We start from the raw sequence: 10,920 nt of genomic DNA on the forward strand, positions 1-10,920 counted from the left end.
TAGCAACAGAATGTGTTTTGTGTATGTATTTTAATAATCAACTGCATATGTGATAACATTACCTGCAATATAACATTTTATCAAGGTAAAAAAAATAAGTAACAATTTATCTTAATGTATTGTGGTAATAAACCATGGATATTTCCTCAAAGAATAATTTCCCAAAACAGATACCTTTTTGTACAGTGTAGAAGTGATTGCTTAAGTCCTTGACTGAAGGCTGAAATGAACTTGAAAAAAGCCATAGACACACACAAATACAGTAGTACATATATAAATGTACATATGTATCTATATATATATATATATACACAGTATAAATATATATTTTTGTTTATGCACATTAGGCTCAGAAGTCGTTGTCACTTTCCTCCAGGAGCTGGGGTCTCAGAGCTCCTCTGGGGGCACGTGTTGGCTTGGAAGCAGCAGCTTCCAGACTGTCCTTATCTTCCTCCAGATCATCTGCCTCGTCCTCCTCGTCGCCTTCCTCGTCGTCCTCATCTACATCGATCTCACTGTCCTCCGTCTGCAAAGAGCAAACCGGTCCCATGTGGTTAATAAGGTCCGCGGGTCGTTAAGCCGTAAACCTCTCCCGAAACAACAGAAGCAATCCAAAATGTAATCTTTAATTAAACTAAGTTGAATATACACTAAACAGCCCCGACTGTAGACGCCTCCACTAACTTAACCCAGGATGTTTCAGGTACACCCTCTGCTCACAGGTACATAGCCAGCACATGGAATCTTTATGGACTTGTAAGGGATTTCATTTACTAGAAATTACATCCCTTCATGCACTTCAAGATCCATTCAAGCTTTAGTTGATTGCCACTGAAGCCAATCATCCATCACATGGAAGGTTGACTGTGAAAGTACTGTACTTAAGGCCTATTACATACACCTGACCAATCGCTTTGTATAGGGCATTGGTAGTTAGCCATGGGGTGCAACTAGACCCGTTCCTAAAGATTGTACTACACAATAAAGCTTGCCGACTCCTAAGACTCACTACGCGGGCTCACAGGTTTACTAGTTTTTGGTGCTAACAACCATCTGAGGTTTGAACATGACGGTACATTATACTGGAGCCACAAAGCCTAACTACAGGACAGCCTATAGAGGACACAGTACTAGATATGGGTTTCGGACCTAACTACTTACTAGACATGGGTTTCGGACCTAGCTACTTACTAGACATGGGTTTCGGACCTAGCTACTTACTAGACATGGGTTTCGGACCTAGCTACTTACTAGACATGGGTTTCGGACCTAGCTACTTACTAGACATGGGTTTAGGAGCTAGCTACTTACTAGACATGGGTTTCGGACCTAGCTACTTACTAGATATGGGTTTCGGAGCTAGCTAGTTTCTGGAGAATCTAATGTCAGATCGAGGGACTATGAGATCAGTCTGCAGACTGGAATATCCTTCACAGACCTTTTTATTGCGCCTTGTGGGGGCACGAGGGCGAGAGCTGGACAGAGCTGCTTTGGTCTTTAGTAAGGCATATAATGGAAAGAAATTGGTCATTTAAGTGACGTTAAGTAACAGCTCTTTAAGGAGCTCTAGGGAGAAAGATAAAAGTAACATGGAAAAAGACGACGAGGAGCAAAAACAACTACAGATAAAACAGACTGACACAAATCTGCAATGTCACGTTTCTGTTCTGACCCCCGTCCTTTCTCCGAGTACTCCTGCATGAGTTTCAAGTCTGTTCTTCTCACACTTTCCATCACTCAATCACCCTCCCCTTGATCAGCTCTTTCTCACTCAAGCATGTCACTTTCTGTACTCAGAGATGGGCAGTATTTCAATTACTTGTATTAGAAATACACATTTCAAGACTTTTGAGTATTTTGTCATTTGTATTTGATAGGGCCGATAAAAAATCGAATGTAATTTGTAACAAAATACTTCAGAGTGGAGTAATTTTGTATTTAAAATACTAAAAATACTTTCTCGATGAATCAAAAAACAGTTCACAAGTTCAGTCTTCAGATCAAAGCTGAGTTAGAGACCCTTCGTTTTCTGGAGGACACCAGAAAAGACCTGCTTTCTCTTCAGCAGTACCCTCTTATCAAGCTCCTTTTTGTTCGATTTAACACAACCCTCCCCTCTTCAGCTCCGGTTGAGAGACTTCTCGTTTGCAGGAATAATATTCAATCCGCACAGGAGGCGGTTAACCCCAGAAATATTGGAAAAGTTAGTTGTTCTTAAAGGCAACTAAACTGGCTACTCAGTGGTTGGGTCTCAACTCACTTGTTAAGTTACCTGTTCACTGAGTGAGTGAGTGAGTGAGTGAGTGAGTGAGTGAGTGAGTGAGTGAGTGAGAGTGAGTGCTTACTCATCCTCTGACGCCTCAGTGTGTGTGTGTGTGTGTGTGTGTGTGTGTGTGTGTGTGTGTGAGTCTGTGTGACTCGTCAGGTGGAGGGTCCTCTCCAGGTGCAGTAGTGGACTGTACATGTACAATGTTACATTGTACATGTATTTTGTACATGTACTTTGTAACATTTTCTGGCACCAGTATTTTGTAGTTTATTTTAATACATTTATTTGAGGGGTATCAAAATACATTTTGATGTATTTTTGCCCATCTCTGTCTGTACTGCACCAGTATGTCAATCTACTTTAAATTCACATTCACAGCACACAGCCAGTACTACTTCAGCAAAAGCTATCCCCAGACATACCTATTAAGCAGGACAAAGGTGTGTATAATGCTTACTTAGAGGTTGACACTTTGGACCTGCCAGCATCGTCATAGTTACCACTTTACTGACCTCATCGCTGTCTCCTCCCTGCATGTTGCCGATGATTTGGGTTCCACTTCTTCCTGTTTGAGAAACGTTTCATTTTTGGTATGGAAGTAATGTTTAGATGGGAGTATCGCTTGCTGGGGGGTAATGTTTGGGATGGAAGTAATGTTTAGAATCAGAATGGGTTTTATTCGCCATGAAAGTTTGCACAGACAAGGAATTTGCTTTGGCAGGAAGGTGCAAACATTAAACATATAGGAATCTAAAATTTAGATTGGAGTATGGTTTGGTGGGGGGTAATGTTTGTGTACCCGTTACGGGCACGTTACGGGTCGGCCGTGGCTTAGGAGGTCTGCGGTCCTCCATGTCACTGTCAGAGCCCTCGTCCTCTGGGATGTCCAAGTCTGAGTCCTCGTCTTTGGCTGGCGCAACAAAAGGAATGAAATCTGACGTTAAAGTCATTTAGCAGACGCTCTTATCCAGAGCGATTTACAGTAAGTACAGGGACATTCCCCCCGAGGCAAGTAGGGTGAAGTGCCTTGCCCAGGGACACAACGTCATTTGCCACAGCCAGGAATAGAACTGGCAACCTTCAGATTACTAGCCCGATTCCCTAACCGCTCAGCCACCTGACTCCAATTTAAGGCTTTCACTTCGTCATGACTGTTTGTGAGGGTTGAAAATAGCTTGCCCGTATGCGTGAAGTTGTGTGTATTGCACTAAAATACCATGTATTGGAATATTAGTGTAGTGTGTGTGTGCGCACACAAGTGTGTAAGACTCACCCCCATTCTTCATCAGTCTCCTCTCCTCCTCTCGCAATTTGTGCTGCATCATTCTCAGGGTGTTTTCTGTCTCCTGTGAGGGAGAAAACCAGTAAGGAGGACAGCGTGAGCAAGAGATTCACAATATCAGACAAGGGTTCTGCTGTGGAACGTTGGCTACTGTCGTGGTTTATTGATTATAGGGCGGGGGTGGCATTCATGGGGGGGGAGGGGGGGACTCAGTGATGAGGAAGAGAAGGCCTAGGTCTGAGCTGCATTGTCTATACAGCAGAAACATGTATTGAACTAGTCTCCAGTAAGGAATGCTGAAGCAGGGGGGTTGTAGAGTTGAACAGCCGAGAAAGGGTACCAGAGTAAAGATTGTTGTGGGATTGTTGTCTCCGACTTGTGATCTCTATCCTTCTGAAGAAAAGAACGTGTCCACTACCTCAAACCTCTCCTGCTCCAGTCTGTGGTGGTCCTCCAGCTGCTGCTCCAGGAACCTCAGGTTACGGAACTTCTCCACGTACGTCTCGTACTGCTTCTGCAGATCCTCCTCGATCTTCTCGTACTCGTCCATGAAAGCCGGTCTGACACACAGAGAGCGAGAGAGAGACACAGAGAGAAAGCGAGAGAAAGAGAGAACAATTGTGGAAGGGATGAGTGTAAGAGATGTACAGTACTTGCTGGGAGTGGTAATATTTACATTTACATTTAGTCATTTAGCAGACGCTCTTATCCAGAGCGACTTACAGTAAGTACAGGGACATTCCCCCGAGGCAAGTAGGGTGAAGTGCCTTGCTCAAGGACACAACGTCATTTGGCATGACCGGGAATCGAACTGGCAACCTTCGGATTACTAGCCCGATTCCCTCACCGCTCAGCCACCTGACTCCCCACATGCTAATGATCCCTTGTTTACATTGGTGTTGGTCACCAAATCCTTAGTGAAATTGAATTGATAGTGTCAACATCTCTGTGGCACACGCACAAGGACACACCAGTTGGAGCGGAGAGGCGTTCACGCGCGCGTGTGTGAACTCCTCTCCGCTCGGTGTGTCCTTGTGCGTGTGAGGCAGTCCGTGGCGGACAGGTTCACAGATGAATCCCGTGGCGGACAGGTTCACAGATGAATCCCGTGGCGAACAGGTTCACAGATGAATCCCGTGGCGAACAGGTTCACAGATGAATCCCGTGGCGGACAGGTTCACAGATGAATCCCGTGGCGGACAGGTTCACAGATGAATCCCGTGGCCGACAGGTTCACAGATGAATCCCGTGGCGAACAGGTTCACAGATGAATCCCGTGGCAAACAGGTTCACAGATGAATCGTACCGCACACTCTGTAGCGTCTGGAGCCTCTTCTGGTTCCTCTCCAGCTCCTGTTTCCTCTTCTCTATCTTGGCCTCCAGACTGGTCTCATCTGAGGAGACGTTGTTCAGCATGTCTTTGGTCTTCTCAACATTCTCCTGACAGGAGACAAAGCAGATTTATGTTAAAAAAGAAAAAGTGAATGAGTTCATTGTGGTGTGAAGTAGAGATCTCAGAAATGGTGTTATTGTACTGGTGTGTGTGTGTGTGTGTCAGTGTGTGTGTCAGTGTGTGCGTGTCAGTGTGTGCGTCAGTGTGTGCGTCAGTGTGTGCGTGTGTCAGTGTGTGCGTGTCCGTGTGTGTGTGTATGTGTGTGTGTGTCAATGTGTGCGTTTTGTCCAAGTCAGGACGATGCACACCAAAACCTCCTTAATGGCTGCTCTCAGGGCCTTTTCAGTCTCATTAATCTCCAGTGGTCTGGCGATAGCAGCAGTTCTCATTTCCTATGAGACAGACATAAGGGATCTCAATATTATAAAGCCTATAACCTTCAATTATTCTCTTATTAGAACAAAAATTGAAATATAATATTGCATGTAGATAAATATTACTATTCAAGACAAAGTTTTAAGAGATTTTGAGAATGTGAAGAAGTACAAGGGTGTTACCAAGTCTCTTTTGAGATCTCCCTATATTGAATTTGATTTAAATTAAACAGTAGCTCTTCCCAGGAGACAGTCTGTCTCATTCGTATTCTCAGGCTGGCTGGGGTTTGGTGGCTGTGTGTTCCTCAATCCTTACCCTCAGGTCAACTTCCTTTCCCAACAAGTCAAACAGAGATGCTCCCTTGGATGTGATCTCCGATGCTAGTTGTCTAGCTGCTTTCAGCTCTGCAATCTGAATCGGGAACAGAGCAATGCTTGAGCCTATGGCAGTTCTTTTATATTATGAAACAGAATTATTTCAAACCGATCTGTATTCAGATGTATTTTTGAAAGATAAAAGGATTGTCCTATACTTAATTTTCATACTACCTTCTGTTGCATACATTTTGAATTTATGCTTAATACTAGCCTAAACAATAACAATTCTAGCCAATAAGGCCAACATATCCAAAGGAATATTTCTTGCTTATTATTGATTGAATGTGTCTTATACAGGGATGTAGATAGTTAGATAACCCCTCACACACACTTTGGAGTGGTAGTTATTCACATTTGTTAGTTGTGATTTGCAGTAGTGCTCCTGTCAAACTAAGTTGAGAAATACCTTTCTAGAATCTCACTCCTTTTTAATTAATTCCAATTCTTCTCTCAAATAGTTACTTCAATAAACTTAAAAGACACTCAACTTTGCATATTATCAGTAAGGAGTTTGGGGAGACCCCGAGCAATCTAAATCAGATGGAGTCAGATGGCTGAGCGGTTAGGGAATCGGGCTAGTAATCCGAAGGTTGCCAGTTCGATTCCCGGTCATGCAAACTGACGTTGTGTCCTTGGGCAAGGCACTTCACCCTACTTGCCTCAGGGGAATGTCCCTGTACTTACTGTAAGTCGCTCTGGATAAGAGCGACTTACAGTGAGTACAGCGTCTAAATGACTAAATGTAAATGTAATGTAAATCTAAATATCGGGGTGCTGTTATGCTTGTACTGCTCAGACGGCAGTCAGGGTTCTTTGGCTGTGGGGCTGAATAGATTACAATGCAAATGACCCATAGGGATCCATAGGGAAACAGCATGTAACTTTTGCACTGTAGGACTTAATTTTTTATCAACCTCTAAGCTACACAGGACCTTTGAGGTGGGCCATGTGTCAATCATGATGGCTGTCCACTAACTGCACTTTGGTCTAGGCCTCTTTTGTTGTGAACATCAGTCTTGTGGGGACTGTCGACTACATTTACATTTTACATTTAATCATTTAGCAGACGCTCTTATCCAGAGCGACTTACAGTAAGTACAGGGACATTCTCCCCGAAGCAAGTAGGGTGAAGTGCCTTGCCCAAGGACACAACGTCATTTGGCACGTCTGGGAATCGAACTGGCAACCTTCAGATTACTAGCCCGACTCCTTCACCACTCAGCCATCTGACTCCCTAGCCATCTGACTAGCGTCAAAAAACAGCATGTCATATTACCAGCAGTCTCTATGCACATAAAACACACAGATGTCAATCTCACCCTTGAGGCCAGGTCGAACTTGAATTTGCTGTTGTCCTCTGCTACTTTGTCCCCGGAAGCCATCTCCTTGGTGACCATGGCACTGTACAGCACTGAGGTGATCTTTAGCATCTCTTTCACCGCATAGCCATCAGCCTGGTACAGGCGCTTGGTGTTCACTTTGATGTGAGCTTTAGTGGCCTGTAAACAGGTGCAATCAGAGGTTGTTACATGTCAAGAGTCAATGCACACCTCTCACAAGTGTGTGAAGAAATATGTTACTAGTAGTACATTGCTAGTAGTGATGGAAATGACTGGTACAAATGGTTGTACCCAATTATGCCAAATTGTTGATGCACATCAAGGTTAACATCACCATGAATTGAGCCACTGCTTTGATGAAGAAAACTCTGTCAGATTCTGTGTCCACATCACTTGGAATGTCCATTTGGGGTTCGTATCTGTAGGAATTTTAACACACACACACACAGAGATATTTAAGCAGTAGTACATTAAGGACAGCTTCAAGGTGGTGCCTATTTGTATTAGTCGACTGTCAAACTTACAGTTCCATATTGCTTACCTTTTCACCAGCCATATTAGAATTTCTGCCACCAGAGAAAAGTTGGGCGTCCTAAAATTCTCCATGGATATTAAACGAGGATAGCCCAGGGCTCGCATCATTTCTGTAAAATCTAAACAGAGACCCAGTAAAGTTGGCTGATCTGATTTTACTATGTTGTATTGATCGACTAGTTGGAATTGTCAGCACGAGTTACATCTGAGATCAGCTCAGATCGACTTTAGAAAGTTCACACTTACTTCGCAAGTCTCTGAAGGACATCGTATTTTGTATTGTAGTACAGTAGTAGTGCTAACGTAATTACTGTGCCGCGTCTTTTCTTCCCCAGACAAGATATCTGAAATAAGACAGTGGGAGATATTTTACTTTTCCTCTTCTCTTGACTGTTAAAAATGTAATTTAATTATCATTGAATGATGATGAGTTGAATTTGAGCTAGCTGAGCTAGCTCGCAACGTTACTGTACCTACCATTGCTAGCAAGCACCATACATATTAAACATGACATATACCAAGCGACGTCAAATGTAAATACTTAAAATGCATGTATGCTTAGTATATACTCTACCCAAAGTCGCGGTCACAATAACGTAAAAATATTATTTACCTCATCAAAAAACACCCCAGAAACGTTGGAAATTGGAGAGCTACCTAGCTGAGTAGCTAGCTTGTTGATTACCAGTTTGTGGTTGGCATTTGCCCGTCTCTATGGAATCCGTTCACAACAACGGAACCCCAGCGGTGTCAAATGTATTAGGCAATACAGAAAGACTCGTACACTGACACTCGAATGGCTTTAACTAAGTAGGCTAGGAAACTTTTCTGTTGTACCATTCCAGTTGTGTTCGTTTCATGTTAATTACTTATGTGTTACGAGTGTTGAAGCCTACCAAAATCAGTGACCTATCGAAAACGCGATTGGTAATGGCGTAAAAAAATTAAATTAATTGAAAATCATAAGAATGTATTTTGTGTGTTCAGATGCCCTTTGTGGACAAAGTCATGGAACCTTGTGACAATCAGATTACTTTTTTAAATCCGTCAAAATATCCGTATCTGTATGTAACATTTTTGGCTGAAGTCAGAAGGAGCTGGGGGGGGCGCGGCAGAAAATGGGGGGGCGCTCCCACCCCTGCACCCCCTGGAACCGGCCCTGCTTCTACTTGTCTACTTGTCTATTTCTCAACTCGTGGTATCACTCACGCACTCGAAAGCGCAGACATGGTTGCATAGCCTAGGCTGTCTTGCAGCAGACAACATCTTCCACGGAGCATCTTATCAAGAACCCTGACTGTAAGTAGTGTCTTTCTTTATTGCATGCATGTAATAAATCAACTATAAAAAAGGTCATATTTAGCCATCTATTGGTTATTCTGTTTCGCATCGACTACGTTGTATTCATTTTAAATGATGAGAATTATTTGGTCATTTTCTGTTTGCAACATTATTTTTTGTTTGCTTGCTTGTGTTTGGTTGCATTGTAACATTCCAGTGTTGGGGAATGTTTTTGTACTCTTTCTACATAAGCTTTTTTTTCTCCTCAAAATGTAACTTAAAAAAAAATAAAAGTACTCTTTATTGGATTGTGAGCATCTTTATAAAAAATATTTTGCACAATCACGCTGTCATTGGCTATTTAGATGCTTGGATGTTTGGATCGCGTGTTAAACGTAGCCTACTATAAATTATAGGACAGTACATATCCGTTTAATACATAAAGTAGGATATGGTTTATAGATGCTTCATTGGCTAATCTGTATCACCTGTTGGAAGTGACAGTTAGTCATTTAGAATTTTAGTTCTTAGTTTTTAATGTGGAAATTGTTTTTTGAACATCTGCGATGACTTTGTTTAGCTCATTTAGAATCCTATATACATAATAGACCGTTTTAATCACTCGATCTCCGTATACCCAGGTTGTCAGGTTAATTGGAAGTGGCTATACACTTTCAATGTTGGAGAAATTTGGGTTCCATCAATTATCACAGCCTCAGACATTGTTTCTTTTATGGGAATTTTTTTTTTGGCAATAGATTGTAAGTATGCGCGTGTGTGTGTTATATATATTATATATATATATGTATTTTTGGTCGGGGGGATTGTTGATTTGTGTGCCCCTCAAATACAGAGAGACCACTGTATCTAGAAAGTTAGGTAAATTATAAACGTATTTGCCTAATGTTAGATAGCACCGGGAATTGTTCAAGTAGAGTGTTAAATCGTTGGATGGTGGGCGCTGATGTGAATTCCCATATGCGCCTTAGTTGATGTGTGTATGATGATTTATTCCTAATGCCAAATCCATTGGATCACATGCATCTATAATTCAGGAACCAAGTTCCTTTCACAACCTAGTAACATAATATTCACAACCAGACATTTAATGTTTTTAAAAGTAATTAAGTAAGTTAATCTGCTTTGAACACAAATAGTAAATAACTTTTTGTAACTTAATCTTTTGCTCAACTATTCCTCAAATGAGGTACGGTCCACATGTAACAAACTTTCAATATCTACCCATCATTTAGGTTAAGGAGAGTTTATTATAATGATTATTATATATCAGACTTTAAAGATAAAATGTAAACAAATAAGGAACGTTTCATATTCCAGAAAAAAACATAAAAGGATTTATGGTAGCACTCACCAACTTTTGAGAAAAAGAACAGGGATAGTTCCTCAGGTTCACCAATTTATTACGGTCACCAAACAAAGGATACTAATATTTCAGCATATGACCTTCCTTAGAGCACGATATTAAAATATTTTAGGTCTGAACTACTCTAGTATCGTTATAGTTTAGTTGTATCTCTTTTATGATGCTTTATTTGTTATTACCTTGGCGTTTTTTTGTGTACATTTCGCAGGCCGTGTATTAAACTTCCTAAGTTCTGTGAAATGCCAGCAAGTGGTGGTGATGAAAATACAATCATTTTGCAGGACAATTTATAGTGAATTATAAGTCTGTTTCACTGTGATCTTGAGAGATTTACACAGCACAGCAAGCCTGGTATATGAGCCATGCCTGTTGGACATGACTGACACTGATTTCCCTACATCCTACCCCCAGACACTCAATGATGTTGTTCTATAGACATGAACCCACCCAGATCTTCACTCCAAGACATTTTTCTTTTTTCGTTGATGGTAGAGCAGGGTTATTTCCATACCAGTGACATTTACAAGGATTTGACAGAATAGGAAAAGCGGAACATGTTGCGGTAGCCCACATTGCTCTAGGATCATGCCAGTAGCCACAATTTCTTGCTTTTGTGTCAGTCAGAAGACCCAATAGGATTTGTTTCCATGGGGACTCTTGCGATTGTCTGCCACAGGCAAAGACT

At 41.8% G+C, this 10,920-nt stretch overlaps 1 protein-coding gene across 1 annotated transcript; it reads right to left on the bottom strand.

Annotated features, from left to right (window-relative positions):
• Positions 1-2: 2 nt before the first annotated feature.
• On the bottom strand, positions 3-8,262 carry cluap1 (clusterin associated protein 1). Its single transcript, XM_067244568.1, has 13 exons — positions 8,184-8,262; positions 7,817-7,914; positions 7,578-7,689; positions 7,371-7,455; positions 7,016-7,195; positions 5,635-5,730; positions 5,253-5,336; positions 4,858-4,991; positions 3,970-4,111; positions 3,543-3,615; positions 3,069-3,179; positions 2,782-2,834; positions 3-526 (listed from the first exon to the last, which is right to left on the bottom strand). Exons 2-13 carry the CDS (start codon positions 7,836-7,838, stop codon positions 350-352), a joined length of 1,269 nt encoding a protein of 422 aa, XP_067100669.1. The 5' UTR covers positions 7,839-7,914; positions 8,184-8,262; the 3' UTR covers positions 3-349.
• Between the last annotated feature and the right edge of the window lie 2,658 nt (positions 8,263-10,920).

The sequence above is a fragment of the Osmerus mordax genome, chromosome 10 (assembly GCF_038355195.1).
Source record: "Osmerus mordax isolate fOsmMor3 chromosome 10, fOsmMor3.pri, whole genome shotgun sequence".
NCBI classification, from domain to species: Eukaryota; Metazoa; Chordata; class Actinopteri; order Osmeriformes; family Osmeridae; genus Osmerus; species Osmerus mordax.

Coding starts and splice junctions, on each gene's coding strand:
- cluap1 (XM_067244568.1), bottom strand. CDS start 7,838: ATGTCCTTCAGAGACTTGCGAA. Junction 7,196..7,370: donor AAGCAGTGGCTCAATTCATG/GTGATGTTAACC, acceptor ACCTGTTTACAG/GCCACTAAAGCTCACATCAA. Junction 5,337..5,634: donor GAAAGGAAGTTGACCTGAGG/GTAAGGATTGAG, acceptor TCTGTCTCATAG/GAAATGAGAACTGCTGCTAT.